This window comes from Macrobrachium rosenbergii, chromosome 37 (genome assembly GCF_040412425.1).
Source record: "Macrobrachium rosenbergii isolate ZJJX-2024 chromosome 37, ASM4041242v1, whole genome shotgun sequence".
Taxonomy (NCBI): domain Eukaryota; kingdom Metazoa; phylum Arthropoda; class Malacostraca; order Decapoda; family Palaemonidae; genus Macrobrachium; species Macrobrachium rosenbergii.
The window spans coordinates 44059659-44082084 of NC_089777.1; the positions used below are offsets into that span (position 1 = coordinate 44059659).

The 22426-nt window shown below is 40.2% G+C and overlaps 1 protein-coding gene across 8 annotated transcripts in view; it reads right to left on the bottom strand.

Annotated features, from left to right (window-relative positions):
• Positions 1–1057: 1057 nt before the first annotated feature.
• The window catches only part of LOC136825536 (gastrula zinc finger protein XlCGF57.1-like), a 43040-nt gene continuing 21671 nt past the window's right edge, over positions 1058–22426 (bottom strand). For 4 of the 8 annotated variants that reach the window (XM_067082112.1, XM_067082114.1, XM_067082115.1 and 1 more), the window contains one exon: positions 1058–3847. In XM_067082112.1, coding sequence (XP_066938213.1) covers positions 2160–3374 — 1215 coding nt within the window. In that variant the 5' untranslated portion in view covers positions 3375–3847 and the 3' untranslated portion in view covers positions 1058–2159. The other 4 variants (XM_067082109.1, XM_067082110.1, XM_067082111.1 and 1 more) reach the window with 2 other exon arrangements.

The window sequence follows — 22426 nt, forward strand, 5'->3', positions numbered from 1 at the left end:
TGACTATTGAAGTCATCACAGTCACCATGGTCATAGCCACGTGTGTCACGTGAGTAGCAAAGAGGTGACTCAGCAAAGCCATAACATTGGAGTCCCCCAAAATACCGAGGGATGGCCATAGCTCCATGAGTTTCTCGGCCTCCCCTGAACATGAAACAACAGTTGAGTTAACCAACAGGTCTTCCTTCTCCCCAGAGAGTGTCTACTAGTGGAAGACTCTCCCTTTGAGTGGAACAAAGCATCAAACAAAGGGCCAAGTGAATGTCCTCTCCCTCTCTCTGGCTCTCTACTGAACAATCAGTGGGAGTCAGGGAGGGGAGACTGCAGGTGAAAGCTCAGCGGATGGAAGGAAGGTACTGAAAACCACCTCAGCTATCACCGGCGGAGTATTCCCATCCAATGACATGGTGGGGAGGTCTTCTTAGCCTTCTTCTTAGCTGCAAACCTAACCCACTATTCTAACAGCCACTCCAGGCACTCAGAGCAAGGATCCTCCCTATTGCAGAAATGCTTCCTGCAATAAGTGCAAAGAGAATTATGGTCTACTTAATTGCATGACAAAAATCTTTTACATGGCCCTCCCTTCCTGGGAAATCACCAAATGGCAGTGGGTTTCCTTGTTGTGAAGGGCGATATGATTTGTGGGTCTGATCACCATAAAATACAATTACAAAAAATATCTCAACAACATAAAAAAGCAAACAAAAGCAGTAGAAAGGTAGATAATATTCAAAATCTACGCGCATAAGCAAGTAAATAATGGTGAAAGTCAGGGCAGAGAGCATAAAGAAAGATGTTCGCATTTGATGGTGGCCAAAAGCAAAGTGGGTGGGTTTCCCCTTTGCTTGCCAATAGTTTACCTTCTTAGTAACTTTTTAATGACATTTCCAGCTCATGTTTACAAACTTATCCTAATGTCAAGAACAAAGGTTTGTATTTGTGTGGGAACAAAGACTCATTGCACTTGTGACATTACCATAATGCATGACCTGGAGTAAAGACAGTAGCACATGTATCAGTCTGACATAAACGCTGAAGGGTCCCAAATGATCAGCCCTTAGCCTTCTCCCATTTATTACAGTACTTGGGGAAGCTACAAAAGGAGTGAAAGAAAGTGGTCCTTGGGAGTTGTTATATGCATATAAACTAGTTATAACAGCCAATCTTGGGAAGAGGTTGTGGAAATTTCAAAAGGTCAAAGAGGGGAATGGAGAGAAAATTACTGAAAGTCAGTGCAAGCAAAATAAAGCCCAAAGTAACTGGGAAAGAAGTGAATTAAAACATACAATCAAGAAAGTCCCCATGTGGTTGCTGTGGGAAAGTTTGGGGGTGACTTCAGTACTGTGTACCAAACAAAATACAATATCCATAGTCATGATTACTGGTGCTCAGGACTGTAAAAGCTACAAGGAGTAAAATGACCAAGATGCATAAGAAGAGCAAATGCGAAGACAGGGAAGCGGAGAACCATGTTCTAGTATATGAGCTGGTCTAGAAGTAAAGCATTCTGTTACTCTGGGGATATACTGGACTGTGAAGCATGGATTGAGATGGCAGTAGGAAAAAGAGGCTCAAGCCTGGATGAAAAGGAAAGAGATAAGTAGGCTACTGGTAAATATAAATATTCCATTGGTACAGTGAGAAAATACTTATGATGCCTATACAAAGCCTGTACTACTCTATGAATTGGGAGCATAGGCACTTACATAGAAAAGAGGAGATTCTGAAATGTTGTGACCATAAAAACTTAAGATTCATGGCCAGGGTATGATGGAAAGATCATACTATATCACGCTCAAGGACATGGAGGAAAAATATAGTCTGCAAAGGATGGAAAGTAGATTGAGATCTCCAAGACTGAGATGGTTAGGGCATGTGATGAGAAAGAACAAGGCATAGTCAGTCATAAAAACAGTACGTATAGAAGTAGCAGGGCAAAGACCTATTAGAAGGCTCAGGAAACTATGGAAAACAGGTATAGATGAGGACTTAAACATGGTGGGGGTTTAGGCAGAATAGGCTCAAGACAGGCAAGAGGGTGAAAATTCATTTCAACTTAAAACCAGTTAAATGAAAGTTAAAGTAAAAACATTTATTATGAAGAATAATGATGATGACCTGATACCTACGACACTAGGTATCAAAATACTTTACAAAACCTAAGTTGTTTCTCTCATGTGACTTCTCTTATGATCTTTCAAAGCTCTCCTTTTGCTAAAAGTTATTCCACACTCTTTGCAAGGGAATTCCTTCCCTCCAATGTGAACTCTCAAGTGAAGCTTAAGGGCTGCACTGTACATAAATTTTTCACTGCAAACACTGCACACAAATGGTCGTTCCCCTGTATGAATTCGTAAGTGAACCTTCAGATTACTTTTCTGTGTACATGCCTTCCCACAGTCTCCACATATGAAAGGCTTCTCTCCTGTGTGAGTAAGTATGTGATCTTTCAGGGTACCATTTTCAATGAATGCCTTTCCACAATATTTACACACATACGGTCTCTCTCCTGTGTGGCTTCTCATGTGAAGAGCAAGAGAGGCACTGTGAGAAAATGCCTGCCTGCACTGCACACACACATATGGTCTCTCTCCTGTGTGAATCCTCATGTGATTTTTCAGGTTAGGTTTTTTAGAAAATGCTTTCCCACATTCTTCACAAATGAAAGGTCGCACACCTGTATGATGACTCATATGTCTGCTAAGCAGTCTTGTTTGGCTAAATTCCATTCCACATAACTTACACTTATAGGGTTTCTCTCCTGTGTGAGTTCTTAGGTGATTCAAGAGTTCACCATGTGTGCGAAATGTCTTGCCACATTTCTCACAAATATATGGTTTTTCTCTACTATGAGTTCGCATGTGACCATTTAATCTTCTTCTGGTATGAAATGTTTTCCCACAATTTTCGCAGAGAAATGATTTCTCTCCTGTATGAATTATCATGTGACGACTGAGGGACGAACGTAATGTAAATGTCCTATTGCAATGCCTGCATACAAATGGTGTCTCTCCTGTGTGAGTTCTTACATGATTTTTTAGCCTGTCTTTCCGTTGAAAAGATTTCCCACAGTCCTTGCATGCGTTTAGTCTTTCTTTTGAACTTATATCAAGTTGTTTTTCATTTATTTTCTTAGCACACTCTTCCCATGTGTCTAACACAAAGTCATCATGGTCTTCTATCTCTACTTTCACCAGCTTTTTTATGTCTGTTAAAATATGCCCAGATAGTTCTGTCTCATCCTTAACTGGTAAAAAATGGTCAAAAATGTCACTATTTTGATCTACATCTTCGTTTTCTTGTTTGATATTTGGTAAAAATAATAATGGACAATCACTTTTTTTATCTGCAGCAGAATTGATTTTAGAATTCATTTTCAAAGCACAATGTTTACAGAAAAGTCTGGCAAAACTTCTAATTCCTTGATCACAGCTGTAAAGGTCATATGCACATCATCACAAGTCTCTCAATAAATTACATTAACATTAAGACTCCAACTATGGCACAAGATACAAGAACCTATAATATTATAATTGTGTATATACTGTACAAAACATACAGTATCTTCTTAATTTGACTAAGCTTTTTTTTCATGATGACAAATAAGTTTTCCTCTTTTCCTCCCAACTTGAAATATAACACACTATCCTCTACCAAGAACAGGTGAATTTAAGTTATGAAAAACAACCTAAATGAAGGGCAATACACTCATAAGTTCAAGTAATCAGCCAAAATTCTCTAGTGTTTGGTGTGGTGATGTCAAGAATCAATCTACAGTCGTCCTTAAAAATTCTTCAGAGCACTGTAGTTTTTATTCTCCATCTTCTTCCTGGTATTCCTCCTGAAACTGAATATACACTCTGTATTACTAGTGCTAAAGCATTACTATATAAGTCTAAAGTGATTTACCATTGATTTAAGGCAATCAGTGTTGCAGATCAAATTTCTCAAGTGGAAATATTCACTACGTTAAAAAAAGTTTTTTGAATTTGAATGATGTTAACAGCATGCACAGATTTCAATTATTTCCAGAAAAACATCCACAACAAAATAAAAAATCCTTAATACTTATTTCATGGTAAGTAAAATACATACTAAATCCTGTATGAACAATCAGTAAAAAGGAATTACAGGATTAGGTCCACAACATCAATGAAAAGTTGAAGGCACATGTTTACCAGCATCTTTTCATCTCAGTTCCAAAGAACGGCATTCTTTTTCCTTTACTGGTTCTATATCCAGCATGAACACAAAAGCTCTAATTCATCTAATGAGCGTGCACAATCTAGGAATTCTGAGCACCAATAAATGCACAAAACAAACATCACCGTAAGCAGAGTAGAAGGCATGCAGGTGCTATTTTCTCTTGGGAGTAATGAACTGCCATAATGCTCTATTCTAACTCTAGCCACGAAAGTTCAAGAAAACCTTCATTATACATTCAATGAATAACTAACAAATTACCTTTATGGAGTCATTTCTTGAGCTTTCCTTCCTTTTGTTAGATACTACGAAAACTCTTGACAACTTCTTATACTACTTCAAATGATTAACATCAGAAGAGTATACAGTAACCAAAATGGACATAGTCCTTTTTATGAAACTATAAGTATTTTATTGACTAATCTTTACTTGACCATTAATAATTAGCAAGCATAAGACAAGTCTTTTTCTTTAATTTATAAACACATTGGTTTTTCACATTGGCAGATGGCAACTGAGACTCCCTGCCCTACCCCATAGGGAAAGGCGCTTTAGGAAGAAGCTTAATAAGCCTTCTAACACAGGACAGACTCCCCCCAACTCTAAACTCACAGCTGAGTCAGAGTGGAGGTGAGGTTCAAAAGAATGATGTAGATGAAGATGATGAAGGGAAGGAGAACATCTCTACCTCCTTCCACCACTGTCAAAACTCACATTGTCAGCAGTAGTTGAAAATTACAAAGACTAAACTACAGAAATCAAAGGAATGAGGCTACCTAGCTTATTTCCAAAGAATACAAAGGAAGGCTGTGAATGCAGGATTACCTTAATTAAGGGAAACCCTACTGCCATGGAACTTCCAACTGGCTAAACCTACCATACCCCAAAGGTAAATATTAGTAAGTATGTCGGAGAATGAAACAGCTATTGTGTAACTACCAGACACTGTTATGTCTGATGAAAACAGTATTCAGAGTAGCAAGGAAGGCACAAACTTAATTCCTTTCAAGAAGGCTATTTTGGCCGATGGCTCTGAAAATACAAAACAAACACAGGCAACAACCAAAAAAGGAAAAGGAACACAGGCAGCCCTTGCTTACTGGCAACGTCGGTTAATGGAGATCTGGTTTTATGGCGCTTGGCTAATGACGCCATTTACTTTTATTACCATAATTATCGGTGACTTTTTGTTATCGGCGATTTTTGGTTAGCGGTGCTTGGCAGGGAACAGAATGCCCACTGTTAACCGGGGCTGCCTGTACTAAAGTTTAGTCAAAGTTCGAATAGCAAAAGTAGGGCTGAGAGTCATGAAAGACATCTGGATTCATTGGCTGATGGAAGCAAAAGAAGTGCAGACTGGCAGCTGGTTGGGGTTTCCCCATACCTGTCGTAGTTGACTACCTTGTTAGTAAGTTTTGATGGCCGTTCCACCTCGTGTTCGCAAGCAATATCCTGTGTGAAGAACGAAGGTTTGTAACTGTGTAGGAACAAATATCAGTTGCATTACCATTGCCTCTGTAATAGCCTAATTGATACATACAAATGGATACTGCAAGTATAACACCCAGCCCAGGCAAATAGTTCACACAAACATCATGCATCTTGCGTATGGTGCTACTCTAAAATTATATATAAATTTCCTTCTCAGAATACTGCATGATACACAAGTAGGGTTGCAACCTGAAAAAAAGTTTTTCAGAAAAAAATTTTTTTTTCACAAAATCTGAAAAAAAACTGGCTTTTTTTTTTACATTTACTCACATTCTATTGCTCCCTACACTACAAAAAATGGCTAACTATACTTATATTATGCATAGAGCTTGGGTAACAAGGCAATTTAACACTGGAAAGAAAAATCTATTAGTGAAAAATAAAAACCAGGTAAAGTAAGGAAAACTAATGGTATCTCAACCATCACCCACTTCAGATTAGGGGTGTTTTGGGTACATAACTACATTTATATCATTAGAATTTCAATATTTCACATTTGAACATTGAAATTTTCAATTATCAAACAAGTTTTGCTATTATTTTGCAATCATATCTTGAAACCATGAGGTACTGGGGTCAATTATTTCAATTTCTATGCATTTGAACAGGAAGAGGGGTATGAAAACTGTATGACTGGCAACAGTTCCTTAAAAGTATACAGTATATGATACAAGACACATACTTGTTCAGTATTAAAAACGTTCAACTGAAGCTTGTATCATATATGTATCAGATTTAGGGGTACGAAAACTGTATGACTGGCAACAGTTCCTTAAAAGTATGTACAGTACGGTACAACACGTGTTCAGAATCAAACATGTTCAACTGAAACTTGTATCACACTCATATCAATAAGTTCTGTTCCAGAACCAAAGTAAATGTGCATAGCATGGCAATGGGCAGTTGTTGTGCTTGGAGAGTGAGTGGAAGGTTACTGTGCTCATTATAAGAGGTGATATATGACATGGTGAAAGATATCACAATCCTAGTGATATTCTGTGTACATTTACTAAAAATGTGGGTTCTACTCATTGTTTAAAAACATGCCATGTTTATTATGCTGTATATGGTTTTGATTTTGTGATACATGAATATATAAGGCATGCTATATGTGAAAATGAAGACTACACATATTAAAAATAAAAAAAATAGGACAGTGATCAGTGTTTACTTGGCAGTAACAATTGACTTTAAACTTTACTATCTTTTTATTTGTTTTGATTACTGATGTCAGTAAATATTATGATGAAGTTTTTTCCTGGTATGTGAACAAGAGAACTATCCTATATGTGCATGGCTACTGCATGCCATATTTTTGGTGGTGGTACAAGGGTTTCCTTTGTATGATAGGTAGTCAAGTGTTTTTCTCCAAGAATGGTAACAAAAGAATGCAATAATTATTGTCCGTGTGATGTTTTGTTAGGGTTGATTGCAGTTTAGCAAAACTGCTCAGGCTATACATTACTTACCCAATCCCACAAAAGAAAATTGTTCTACCTCAATATAGATAGAGCAATAAAAGAACAGAAAAATCATTTTAAAATAGATGGCAAAAAATATCCTTATTTCAATGATTCCTCTAAGTCCTCTAATCTAGAAGGAAGGTGTGAGTCTTAAATAACATCGTAAGTCTATAATAACTATAAGAAAGGTCTTCAAAATGGAGAAATTGGATGCAAGGAAAAAAAACTAAATAAAAAAAAAGTTTTTTCACAACCCTACTAACACAAGTATACACAGTAATTACTTTTTAGTAGTGCTCTTAAAATAAATTTGCTTCAGACACGTCATCATCGAGAAATGCCATATGTACTAAAAAGATGTAAACACAGGGTGTTTGACAGATACACCACACACATGGTTCCCATGATAAGGCAAAATAAGAAAAAGTAATAAAAATAAAACAGAAGAGTAATGATAACTTTTAAAATATTCTTAAAAATAACATACTGCCGTGTCTGCAGTGCAATATGAATGATACAATATTTGGTACAATTCAAGGTAAGGAAACACTACGAATAAAAAATAATTTTTATGATAAAATCAATTTTTTAGGCACTTACTCTCTATCATTAGCTTTATCTGCAGCTACTTGGTGAGAGTTCAACATGTGTTAAACTTGAAACAATCGTTAATGAATGCTCCCAATAGTTGCCCCTACTCTTTGGAGGGTGGAGGTAAGACAGCGAATGTTTTGGTCATCATTCTTTTCTCAATCTCTTAAGAGGAGAGGAGGGAGGGATCTCCATGATAGAGGGCAAATATCTAAAAATATTTTATTTTCATGATAAAATTAAGTTTAACATACACTTACCAAGTACAGTAGTTACATAGCTATAGTTTCTACTCACTCAGCAGCTGAAATTTTAAAAATCACGGTAGTGCATCGATAGCTTAATGTAGGTGACAAGCCCCGCCCACCAACGGGAGCAATGGAAACAACTTAGCAGAAAACCTCATTCTGTTTGTGCCCTTATGTCCATGAAAGGGGAGGATGGAGGGCTCCAATCCATAATTACTTGGTAAATATATATGAAACTTAATTTTATCATGAAAATAACATTTTCATATAAGTAACTTACCAAGTAATTACATAGCTGAATCCACACTGACAGGAGGTGGGATGCATGGACATATTCTACTCCAGAGCAGTAAGTCATGGTAATGACTTTGAAATATAAAAGTTGCTAGAATTGAAGACAATGCTTGTCATTTCCCTATTTGGTTAGAGAGCTACTGCAGGTAATTACTGCCTTTGGTTGGTGCTCATCTTAACCTGAAGTGGTGTGGCGGTATAGCCGTGGAGCGCCTCTACTTAGGTGGGAGCCTTGCAGTGAAAGATACGTCTGATGGATAGCAAAGCATCAATAAGTGCCCTTGCCTTGGGAACAGTATCACAGTAAAAACAGCCAGACAATGCTTTCACCTACACTGAAAACACCACAACCCATCCACTGAGTCTGGTGGGCACTCCAGGCACACTGTATCCCCAGCTCCCGAAAATTCGACACCCTACTTTAAGAAGAAGAGATAGTAGGAGAAAAGGGAGATTTCTATGCTTCCTCCCCCTGTACCATGCCAGCCACTGACAATGGCCCCAAGGTGCTGCAATTTTCAAACAGTTTCAATTTCTTTCAAATAGTGACACACAAAGATCAGTTCTCACTTCCAGTATGCAGAATGGAAGTGAGTGACATACGTGCCTGAAAGCTAATAAGGAAGAGACTGTCCTGATGTCATGAGCTTTCACTGTAAAAATAGGCAAAATGTCCTCCTGAATATGACAGTGCGCCTCAGAAATTAAGTCTCTGATGAAGAAAGACAATGCGTTCTTAGTCGGAGGGTGAGACGTGTTCTTGACAGAGCAACAAAGGTTACTGGATGGTCCTCTGATCTTCTCAGTCCTCCTCAGGTAATACATTAAGGCCCTGGCAGGACAAAGAAATCTCTCTTCTTCCCCAGAGCCAAGGTATCCGTTAAGGTCTTAATGAGAAAGAACGGGGCCTGGGCTTGGGAGGGTCCTCATTCTTGGGTAAAAATCCAAGGGTAAAGAAGCAAATTGCACCTCCTTGTGAAAAAAATTTACCCTTTATCAACGTTTTGGAACTCGCTAATATGTTGGCAGTAGCCAAGGCCCCGGGGAAGAGGAACGAAGAGGTTGAAAAGCGGGACCTGTCAGCCACTTCAACACTACGTCCAGGTTCCAGGAGACCGAATCTTCCTTTCCTGCTTAAGCATATTAAAAGACTTGACGAGGTGGTTAAGATTTGGGATTGATGCAAGATTCAGGACCCCTATGTTTAAACACTGAACTAAACACAGATCGATAACCCTTAATGGTGGAGGACGAGAGATTTCTAGATCTCCTCAGATAAAGAAGGAAACCCACGCAATTTGGGTCACATATGTCTCAGAAGAAGAGACGCTGAGTCTGAGACACCAGCTTCAGAAAATCGTCCCCTTAGATTGGAGGACGCACCTTCATCTTGCCATAGCCTCTGCAGTACGTCTTGAAAATTCTTACGCTCTGAAAAGCTTCCGGACAGTCTGAAGCCTGTCAGGGCAAGAGCACACAACCCTTTGGTATCTCCTAAAGTGAGGCTGTCTAAGTAGACATGGTTTTTAGGGGATGGAGTCTCAGAAAATCCACCCACCACTGTAGCAAGTTCTGGAACCATTCTTTCACAGGCCAGAACTGTGCTATGAGAATCATCGTACCATTGCAATGAGCCCAAGACCTGTTCAGCACTTCCCTGACCACGCTGGAGGGCAGAAAGTTTTAGCCCAAGAGGACTCCTCAACCTTGAACCAAGGAGTCTAAATAGAAGTCTAAGTGTAGGCTCAGAGGATGAAGGGCTTTCCTTTCAAAAGTCTACGTTCGGACCGCCACCAGCTGGTCTGACTTGATTACCAGGTTTATGGGAAATGTGTAGGTGTCTGGCTGTGTTTCCCTGTCCCAGTTAGTCTAGAAGAAGAATGGCATAAATCTCATGAGAAGTTTGTCTAACTTGACAAATGTCTTGACGGACGACAGAGTCCCCAGTAGGCTCATCCACTGATGGGCCAAGCAAGACGAAGGGGCTAGAAACTTGTGGACCGTCTGAGGGCAGCTGGTGATTCTCTCGGCAGACGGAAAAACCCCAAAAATCCAAGAGTTGAGACTCATCCCCAAATAGAGGAACTTCTGCAGCTGGGCCAACTGGGACTTCTGAAGGTAGATGATAATTCCCAGTTCCTGAGACAAGGAGATGTACAAGTCCTTTGTGCACTTTTCCTTGAAGGGGATCGAAGAGGCAAGTCGTCAAGATATAGACTGACTACTAAATGAAGTCACGGCTAGAGGAGCAAGGACTCAAGTGAACACTTGAGGTGCAGTAGAGAGGCTGAAGCAAAAGCCCGAAACTGGAGATTTAGTTGGTGCTTAGGAGCTGGCACTAGGGGCTCGAGTGGCACCAGGCACTCCAAGAGGACAGGCATTTAGACGCTGACGTGGGGTGCCTGAGAGAGTGTCCTGGAAGACGAACCTTAGATGCTTCCGGGAGTCCAGATGAAAGGCAAAGTGAAAGCATGCATCCTGTATATCCAAGGTTATCATCCAATTGCCCTGGTGAATGGATGAAACGATTGACTGGTTCGTCTCCATCTGAACTTCATCTGCTGGACGAAGAGACCGAGGGTACTTACGCTGAGGACTGGTCTCCAAACCCGATGATTTGGGGACCACAAACAGACGGTAGAAGAAGCCCTCTGAGGTGATGTCCTCAACTTCTTCTATGACTTTTTCGAAGGAGAGAGGAGACCTCCCCCAGAAGAGGCGAATGTTCTCCCGAGCCTCTTGAGTAGGCCGTCAAAATGAAGGGAGAAAGAACCAAAGGATGGCTCACCATGAATGGAATGGAGAAGTCCTCCCTTGGAACCTGGACAATCCACTGTTCTGTCCGTCTGATACTCCATTTCTCCCAAAACTCAAGAAGATTGGCTCCCACTTGTGCATGGAGGACTTCTTCCTCATTTCTTGGGCAAGGACTTGAGCTCCTACTGATAGTTCTTGTTCCAAATGGGACCAATCCTGCCGCATGGCGCCTATTGCCCATGCTAGAGGGTCGGGGGCCTGAGAACAAAAAAGAGGAAGGTGATGGTTCCTAGAGGTGACAAACAGGCCCAATGTCGGCCTGCCCCCTAGTATCGCAGATTCCAGTAGACCAGGGGATCCAAGGTCGACTTGGTGGGAAGGACCTACTGTTCGATGGCTCAGCTCATCCGTCAGAATATTTAGTTTGCTCTGAAAAAATCAAGTGACTAGACTCTCTTGATTTGATCTGTCTATAGTAGAAGGTCTCTTGCTGCCTGGCAGAGAGAAAAGAGCGAGAGCCGCCTCGCTTTCGTATGTACGTTGGGGCTCAATGGACTGCCACAGTCTTTTTGTTAACTAGAGTCAAGAAGCACTGAAGCCCTAAGTGAACAGCTTTCAGCTCTCTGACGTTGATGTGAAGGTTCTGTTCTTCTGGAGACCACGTCCTGGAAACTTACCAGTTGAGAAGCAGGCATTGGAACGGGTCCTAGACTAGACTTGGGCTTACTTCCACGAAAGGGATGTTGCTGGAAAGGAGAGGCGTCTTAGGAACAAACGCGGACGAATCCTTGAGGCGTTTGAAGAATACGCCATAAGCTCCTAATCGACTTCTACTGAAGGTCCAACGTCTGGGTCTGAGTGACTCCTTTACTGGAACGGGAGCACCAAAACTATCTTTCCTTCAAAACCCCCAAAGAGAAAGTGGCTGCATGATCAAGAGAACCATCCCTGAAGGGTTTGTCTGCATGAGAAAGGACTCCTAGCCAGTCTGAGGTGAAGTCTCCACAAATCATTGCAATCTTCAATCTTCTTGGCTAACCCTCTCACCATCCAATCCAAGAAACTGAAAGCTTCAAACAACTCAGAGATCTTGACAAGGAGGTCAAGTTCTGCCAACGAAAAAACAAATTTCGCCAACGAAAACGGTGGGTGTCAGGAAGAAGGTGCTTCCCTGGGGGAATAGGAAAGAAACTTCCTATGGATTAAGCGTTAGGGAGAAAAAAACGAAGAAAGCCTTACCTTGCTCCCTCTTAGCAGAAAACCAAACTCCAATCTCCTTGAGTGTCTTCCTAGAAAACAAGGAAAGCACCATGTGGGGAGCCTAGGTCTGTCATCTGGATGGCTCCTCATCAGGAAAGTTGAGGTAAGCAAGACCAGGGCTAGCAGGAACCCAAAAAAGGGTAGGAACGCTCGCCCACAAATATTAAAGGAGAGCTGCATAGGCTAGGAGACCCGCAGTCGGAAATGGTTGCTTGGCACTCCGAGCAGGAGACTGATACTGGAGAGTTGGTGGCAGGCACTCGGGAGCTGGCGCCGAACGCTTGGGAGCTGGCGCCGGGTGCTTGGAAGTGGGGGCTGGGTGCTTGGCAACTGGCGCTGAGCGCTCGAGAGCTGGCGCCAGGTGCTCAGAAACTGGCATCGGACACTCATGAAGAGATGGGCACTTGAATGAAGACCACAGGCACCTGAGAGGGATCGCTGGGTGCTTGATGCCAAATACTGGTGCCCAACAGAAGAAAGTTCAGGAGAGAAATAATCCAACTGAAATTGCCTGCTTGCCTCTTCAATGGACGAGACAAAACTAGAAAGTGCTTGCGGCACTTCCAAGTCTGGGCTAGAGTCTTGAGAGTCAGATGATAACTGACACACATCGACAGAGATGCCTTTCCAACGGCTGTCTGTTGAAGGCTGGGATCGATCAACAGGCTCGACTGAAGGGGGAACTACCTGTGGGCAAACCCCACCAGCCTCCCTTGTACCTCTGGTATGACTCCTCCCAGATTAGGGGAGTAAGACAGGGACCTCTGTCCAAGAGGATCAGCGGGACGAGCAGCCACCGCCTCCACCTGCACAACACTTCCTCCTGTCAAGACGCTTTTCCAGTGGCTGTCTGCTGATACCTTGAAACGCGCAACAGGTCCGAATGAGGGGGCAACTACCTGTGAGGCAACCCCCTCAGCCTCCATTGGACTTCTGGTATGTCTTCTCCCAGGTTTAGGGGCGTATGACAGAGACCTTGGTCTACGAGAACCAACGAGATGAGTAGCCACCTCCTCCACTTCACTGTATCACTACTAGGTTACATTCTTGTTCAACCTAGACTCGAGACTGACAATGGCATGGGTCAGAAGCAAGGGAGCCAGGCACAGGAGTAGGTGGATTAAAAGTAGGAGGGCTAGTAGCAGGAGAACAAGGCAGGAAGGGAGGGAAGAAGGAAGAGCAGAGCTATCTTCTAACCTAGGCTAGGGTAGAATTCTAGGCCAAGGGACGCTCATTCTTGGTTCTGGTGGATGCTTTCCTTTCTATCCCTCTAAAACTTGTATTCTATCCCTCTAAAACTTGTCTAGTTGCTAACCATAACATTTAGCAAAAGTTTTTCTCTCTACTATATTTCTGCCCCTCTACATTTACTGCAAATTGTATGAGAATCATATGAAGAGTGATATATCTAGTTTGCAACTTCCGCCACAATCGCGAAAATAGGTGAACTTGAATCAGACATAATAACAAAAGAACTAGAAAACAATTATCCTGAAATCTATTAAAGCTTGAAGGCTACTCAAATAAATTATGATACTTCACTGAAATCCAGCTATACAACCAAAAATCAGTAAACAAAGCTGCAGCAAACCCCCGATGTTACTCGAGAGCCAGCACAAACAGAATGAGATTTTCTACTAAGTTGTTTCCAGTACTCCCATTGGTGGGCGAGGCTTGTCACCTACACTAACCTATCGAAGCGCTACCGTGATTTTTAAAATTTAAGCTGCCGAGCAAGTGGAAACTATAGCTATATAATTACTTGTTAAGTTACTCATATGAAACTGATTTTATCATAAAAATAATTATTTCTGAGATGAAACTTACCCTCTATCATTAGCTGACTCCAACACTGAGTGCTGGAGGAGAGTAAGAGATTTCCCTTTAACCAAAATATCAGATACAGTATTAGAAATATCCTTATCACTGCTTATCTGATGCATACGATCCCATGGAGAGTTCTTGTCATATGAGTATCTTCATCAGGTGAGGTCCACTACTGCAAGGAGGTGAAAAGTGGACCTTGAACATAGCCTTTGATTGGCTGAGATCGTGCAATGCAGAATGGCAAGTTTGACCTGTGTGCCCCAGGCCTGCAGAGTTGATGGGAGCTAAAATGATTTTGCCTGAAAAAGGTGGTTCTTAATCAGCTAAGGGTAGCTTACTCCAGTGAGGAGCAATGGTTCTATAACATAAGTCCAACATTATTTACAGTTATACCCCGAACTTAAGTGAGGTTATGTTCCAGAACTCCTCGCGCAAAAATTTTTGCCTAAGTTTGGCAGTCTCTAAAAATGCTAATAAAAGCTTAATTCTAGAGTTTAAACACTAAATATGACCCTAAACATGCTCCCAAAGTAAAGTCATATCCCGAACTTACACGAGGTTAGGTTCCAGAACCCCTCACCCAAGGCGAATTTTTGCGTAAGTTTGGCACGGTCTCTAAAAATGCTAATAAATGCTTATTTCTAAAGTTTAACACTAAATATGACCCTAATCATGCTCCCAAATTATTAAACTAACTTTTAAATGAAATTTCAGTTACTGTAATTTCATTCAAAAGTTAGCTTAATACACTACCCTTAAAAAGAGAAGTAAATGATTGATGTAAAAATAGAGTTGGAAGAGAATTTCTCTCTCTCCCCTTCCGACCAATCTATTTTTAGAAGTCTTCTCAACGTCTTTTTAATAACTTCTTTATTCTACGTCTCTTTCTCTTTGCTCTGAAATGCTTTTTTCATGAACGTGTTTTTTATTGTGACTAATACAACTCTTGTTTATTATGTCTCTATGTTTTAGAATGTGTCTGCCACACTAGCGCATTTACACTTCGTAGACAGTCTTACTTGAAATGTCAAGTTAAATTATTTATGAATCATTACGGAGACAGAGAGAGAATAACATGAGAGAGAAATTATTCTTAAGTTAGATATCAAGGGATGGAAATTCAGTATTAAACTAACTTTTAAATGACATTACAGTTACTGTAATTTCATTTAAAAGTTAATACATTACCCTTAAAAAAAAGAAATGAATGGTTGATGTAAGAATATAAGAGAGTGTGAAGATTAGTATACTATTTCTCTCTCGCCCCCCATTCCACAGATTTATCTTTTCTTAGAAGTCTTCTCAGCCTCGTTTTTAAAAACTTCTTTACGCTTTCTCTTTCTCTTTGTTCTGAAATGCTCTATGTCTCTATGTTTTAGAACGGCGCATTTACAGTTTGTAGATGGTACAGGTAATATTAGAACAATTTAAAATTATCTACTGTAAGGTAAAGACATACAGAGAAACAGTAATACGTAAGTTGCGCTAACTACGAACAAGAGAGAGAGAGAGAGAGAGAGAGAGAGAGAGAGAGAGAGAGAGAGAGAGAGAAACCTTTGACCCACTAATCAGCAACACTCCCCCTTCTTGTTATGTTCAAGTGACATGTCTGACAGCTTTTGCCTTCGAGCTTCTTCTCAAAAGACGAAGGATATTTGTTTCTTTAAAATACATATCACACACGAATTTTGTAATTACAGTTATATTATTATTATTATTAATAGTTGAAAATTAATACTTATTAGGTAAAAAAATTTATTTATCATACAAAACAAATAAACATACATGTACCATAAAAATTCTGTCATCTCAGTATGAGAGAGAGAGAGAGAGAGAGAGAGAGAGAGAGAGAGAGAGAGAGAGAAAATTATTCTTTTATTAATTAATGTTATTCAATTTACACATAAAAGTTTGAAAACTTATAAATTACATAAAAATTAAACAAACACTTTTGCAGGGTTTCTCAGTATTTGCAAATGTTCACGTGTCTGTGAAAAACTCGTGTATGACAATTAGATTGATAGATGTATGATATTCTGTGAATTTGCGCAACTCAAATCGCACAAGTTCAGGGTATTACTGTATTAAGATAACTGTTAAATGGAATTAAAGTTACTGTAATTTCATTTCAAAGTTGGCTTAATACATTACCCTAAAAAAAGAAATAAATGGTTGACATTAAAACATAGGAGTGTGAAGATTACTACACTATTTCTCTTTCTCCCCCTTCCAACCAATCTATTTTTAGAAGTCTTCTCAACCTCGTTTTTAAGAACTACTGTATTGAAGTACGTCTCCTTCTCCTTGTTCTGAAATGACTTTTCATGAACAGTGTTTTTTATTTGGACTAATATAATTCTTAGTTATTATGTCTCTATGTCTTAGAACGTAATATTTGCCACACTAGCACATTTACAGTTTATGGGGTACATGTAAAATTAGATCAATTTAAAATTTTCTATTGTACAGGTAAAGACGTACAGAGAAACAGTAATAAGTTGTAAAATATGTGTGAGCGCTAACTATGAATGAGAGAGAGAGAGAGAGAGAGAGAGGGAGAGTTAGAGAGAGAGAGAGAGAGAGAGAGAGAGAGAGAGAGAGAGAGAGAGAGAGAGAGAGTACACCCCCCGTATTAGTGGTCTCACGATTCGCAGACTCACCTATTCGCGGATTTCTCTGTGGAACGTATATAAACATTATCCATGGGGAAATTCGCCCATTCACGGTATCTTTCACTGAGAAATATTCACTAATTACTGTATTTTCATATCATTTTCATGACTAATTGCATTTTTTGTGATAAAAATATTAAAATACTCAGGTATAAGCATTTTTAGAGGGTTTTTTGTGCTTGAACTATCAAAATAGGCAGTTCTAAGTGTTTTTGGAGGGGTTTTAAGTATTCGTGGATTTTAGCTACTAGCGGGGGGATGTGGTACGCATCCCTGCGAATACGTGGGGTTTACTATTATTGCTGTCCTTATGTTAAGAGAGTGAAATTATTTATGAATTATTACAGAGAGAGAGAGAGAGAGAGAGAGAGAGAGAGAGAGAGATTACTCAGGAATCCTTTGACCTGCTATTGGCAACACTCCCCATCCTGTCATAAATTAGACATATTTGACAGCTTTGCCCTCGAGCAAGTTCACAAAAGATAGGGAATGATATTTGTTTGTTTAAAATACACATCACATACATAGTATAAATTTTGTAATTACAGTTTTCTCATTATTATTATTATTATTATTATTATTATTATTATTTGAAAATTAGTATTTATTATACAAAGCTAATAAACGTATGTATACATGTACCATAAAAATTCTCTCCTCAGTAAAAGAGAGAGAGAGATTATTATTTTCATTATTTAATGTTATTTAATTTACAAATAAAAGCTTGAAAACTTATAAATTACATAAAAAATTAAACATAAGCACTTTTGCAGGGTTTATCAGTATTCGCAAATGTTCATGTGTCTGTGAAAAACTTGTGTATGACAATTAGTTAGGTTCCAATTTAAAGTTCGTGTGTCTGTGAATTCACGCAAGTTCGGGATATTATTGTACTCTAATGAACTTTGCTTGTCCTTACCTAAGAGAAACAAAGCAAATACAACTAAGCATAATACTGTACTGCAATCAAAATAAAAGTAGGGTATGATATTACCATGTACGAACTCCAATACATAACGTTCCTCACTTACCCTGGATGGGGTCCATAGTGAAAACCTATACCTGGATATATACGGCCCTCAAGTAGCTACAAGTAAACACAGAATTACACCTTCAATGTGCTGCCAAGACTTGACAGTCTAGAGAGAGGTGCTGATGAAAACTGATCTGTGTAGCTGTTGATCTGACATCGTGCAGTTTCACCTTCAAGAGGGGGCAATCAATTGGAGACAATGCGTGGAGTGCTTCAAAGGAATAAGGGTTAATAAAGCAAGCCATAGCATTCTAAGACCTAGGAACCTAAGGATACTTGATGGTGCAAAATATGTTACAACACTGCTTTCTTAATGGTCAAGATGTTATGTGTAAATCCCTATAGCGCTAACAGGGCATCAAAGAAGCTCTTCTTCCTCAGGGGTCAGAGTCTCTTAAGTGGGGATAGAGAAAACTCTTGGAAGAGCTTTGGTCTTGACATCATTCTTAGCACAAAAGGATGCAATAATTCTGCTCCCACATATCATATTGCATGCAACCCACTTACTTTTTTGGCCGAAGCCACGACTACCAGAAAGAGTCTTCTAAGAAAGAGCCTTGAGAGAACCCTATCTATGGGGTAGAAAGGAGGGCTCCTAAGGTGTCTTAAGCCAATGACTAGGTTCAATAAAAGTGGCTTTAGCAGAACCTTTAGAAATTCAGCTGAAAAGCATAAACAATATCGCCTAAGTCAGCATGGATTTATAGCCTTGATGGAGGAAACAGACAGTCCTTTGGCATCTCTCAAGAAGTGCATTATTATACTGTTAATATTGGTGGGAAGACAGGGACTGCCCTTGACTTGCACCATAATCTATAAGCTCCTGCAATACTGTCATTAGGAAAGAGTCCCTAGATGACTTATAAAAGTCTCTGGAGCTGAGGAGCTAGATGACAGTTTCCTTGTGGTTAGGCGAGGCAATTCGATAATTCCGTCAAGCTTCTCTGTCCCCGCCTGATGAAGCAGATTGGTTATTTGCCTGTGGAGGTACAGTAATGCCCAGGAACACTACTGATATGTGGAAGGACTGGAAACCAATGCCTCCTCAGCCACCAAAGCGCAATTAGAAACACGTAGTTCCCAGTAGTCCTCAACCCTGGAGTACCCCTTTCAACAGCAGAAACATAGGGAAGGCACACACAAATAGGTTTGTCCAATCTTGAGCCATAACTTTCTACTGCCCAGGCTTGAGAGCCCAGAACTGGGGAGACATACAGCTGGAGACAATGATTCAGCCTCGCTGCGAAGAGATCAATGAGAGGTTGGCTGAACACTTTCCAAATTACCTTGCAAACTAGAGGGTAACGATTAATCACCGAAGAGTGCCTGTCCTGGACAACTTCACATGTCTGCCAAACATACAGTCAACCAGAAACCAACTGGGGCATACGGACAATATCCCTCTCCATTGTCCAGAGGCTAAAGTCCTGGTGATGGCTACCAAGGTTTCCGTATTCATGGCCCCTTCCTTCTTATACAAGTTAGAGAGGACATGCCAGAAGACAAAAATTACTTAAAATCCTTCTGGATAGCCAATAACTCCTTGCATTTAATTTAACAACTCACTTCTACTGGCGACCACACCCTTGAAGCGACTGGTTCCCGATAACCACAGCCCCCTCCTCGTCCAAGGCAACTGAATACAGTGAGAAGTCTGGGTTCAGGAACTCTAAGGACCTCCCTGTGAGAAGCAACACTATGTACATCGACCAATGAAGGGAAAGGACTTGTTCTTGACTCCACAGCTACAACTCATGGTCTGGCCGAGTCTCTCTCAGCTGAAGAGGTAACACCAAAGTTGAGCACTCAGAACTAACTTCTCTAGAGAAGAGAAGTGGCCTAAACGATACAACAGCTTTGGTGGATATGCTCCACAGGAGGAGGAGAAAATTCTCTCATGATTATAACAGATCGTCTATTTGCACTTGTCGGAAAACCTTGAACAGAACAGAATCAATCACCATGCCCAGGTAGATCACTCTTTGTGAAAGTTCCAGAGATGATAGGTTGCACAAACAATTTTATAATTTTTATCAAAAAACATCGTACATAAAAAATAACCTTTTATTGAAACTCTCTTATACAACATTCAATACAGTACATTACACAATTAATTTTTATCATTTTCCCCAAACATTTTAAATATGACATTTTATAATAAAATAAAGTTTTATATATACTTACCAAATAATTACATAGCTATGGTTTCTACTTTACGCGGCTGCTCAAAATTCGAAATTTGCAGTAGCGCTCTTTTGTTTTGGGTGAAGGTATCTTGCCCCGCCCACTTTCGGGGAAGAATAGGTACAACGTAGCTAAAGAGCTTAATTCGTTTATGCTCTATGTCAATGAGAGGGGGTTCCGTTCTGACGGTGTGATGATAACCGAAAATCACCAATAACCAAAAATCAGTGATTTTCTGCACTTTTTCACCCAATTTTTGGGGCTTATTGGCGCCGAAAATCGCTGATCATCAGTTATCGGCGCCTCTGTTATGTATGTACTGGCGCCAATGCCTAATTATCAGCACCAATAAGCGGAAATCGGCGATTTTCGGCGCCAAAAATTGCCGATTTTCGTTGCTAGACAAACACCGTAAAAACTGGATTGCCGATAACTGGGGACTGCCTGTATACACAAACTTTCTTTTATTATAAAAATAAAATCTTTATATACTGTAAGTAACTTACCAAATAATTACATTGCTGAATCCCACATTGACTGGAGGTGGGATGAATGAACATATATATACTACCTCAAAAAACTCTGATATGGAGAAGAATTTGGAATATAAAGTTAGCTAGCATCTTGAGATGCTTGTTGTAACCTTACCTGGTGAGGGAGCAACAGCAGACGGGTACTGCCTCTGGTCATATGTCCTCTCGACCTGTAGCGGCGTGGCAGTAGAGCCAAGGGTCGCCTCTACTTGAGTAGGTGCTTTGCAATGTAGGAGGTTAATCGCAGGTTGCCAAAGCTTACAATCCAAAAGGGTCACATAAATAATGTGGATATGCCCTTGCCCTGGGCGCAGTACAATAGAATAGCAAGGACCAGATAAAATTAACCTACACCACCACAAAATTTTAACCAAAACCATAAAATACAGATTGGTGACACCCATGGCTCAGTGTTCACCAGACTTACCAAGAAGTACAACTAGCCTTATGCAATGAGAGTGGATAGAGTTTTCGGAAAAGAAGGCGTTCCTCTTATCCTCCATCCCCCAATACAATGCCAGCTGTGAAGAATGGACCTAAAGTACTGCATTTTTTATACACCGTTTCAATATCTCGTAAAACATGGCAAACACTTGCACCTCCAAAATGTTGCTTGCAAAACTGAAGAGAGAGACAGATTACGTCTGGAAGCCAAAGACGTCGCCACGTCTCTTATTTCATGAGCCTTTACTTTACATAAGGGCAGTAAATCATCTTGAACTCCCGAATGTGCTTCTCAAATCATGGATCTTAAAAAGAATGATAATGCATTCTTGGATAAAGGACGGCTGGAGTCGTTCACAGAACACCAAAGATTCAAGGCTGAACCTCTAAGGTTTTTGGTTCTTTCAAGGTATACTCTCAAGGCTCTTAGAGGACAGAGGACTTCGGACAGGCTCTTGATTGAAAAAGAGTGAGGCCAAGGGTTAGTCAGGTCCTCATTCTTGGCCAAAAAACCCAAAATCAGTGAATATACAGCATTGCCTTGCGAGAAACCTATCCTTTTATCGATGGCATGAAGCTCACTGGCTCTCTTGGCTGTAGCCAGTGCCATCAAGAATAAGGTCGTCTTCGTCAGATTCTGAAGCGGCGATAAATCCAAAGGTTCAGACGGCAGTCCTGACAGCCATTTAAGGACCAGGTCCAAGTTCCAAGCGACTCCCAAGAGTTTTGCTTGTTTACTAGTATTAAAATGTTTTATTAAATCGCTGATGTCTTGGTTTGAAGACAGGTCTACGCCTCTATGTTTAAATACTGAACTCAGCATCACTCTGTAACCCTTGATGGTAGATGCTGTGAGTCCTTTTGAGGATCCACGATGTGATAGAAAATCTGCGATTTGGGCTACAGACGTTTGAGAAGAGGAGATACAGTAAACCCCCATATTCATGGGAGATAGGTACCACACTCCCCCCGCGAATAACTAAAACCCATGAATACTTAGAAACCTTCTAAAAACACTTAGAACTGCCTATCTTGGTAGTTCAAACACACAAAAAACAAACTAAAATGCTTATACAGGTATTATCCTACTTATGATGGGGTTAGGCTCCCAAAAAAACCATCGTTTGTTGGAAAAAAAAGTAAGAAATACCAAAACGTATCTTGAACATAGCCTAGCCTACACTAGGGTATTTGGTACCATGTATACATATGTGTTAGCCTAGCCTACACTATAAAGTATACAATAAACCCTCCGTGTTCGCGTTCTCACGATTCGCGGACTCACGTATTGGTGGACTCATGTACTTGCGGATTTCTCTGTGGAACATATCTACCCACTATTCGCGGAAAATTCACCCATTTGCGGTATTTTTCACTGAGAAATATTCACTAATTACTGTATTTTCATATTATTTTCATGACTAAA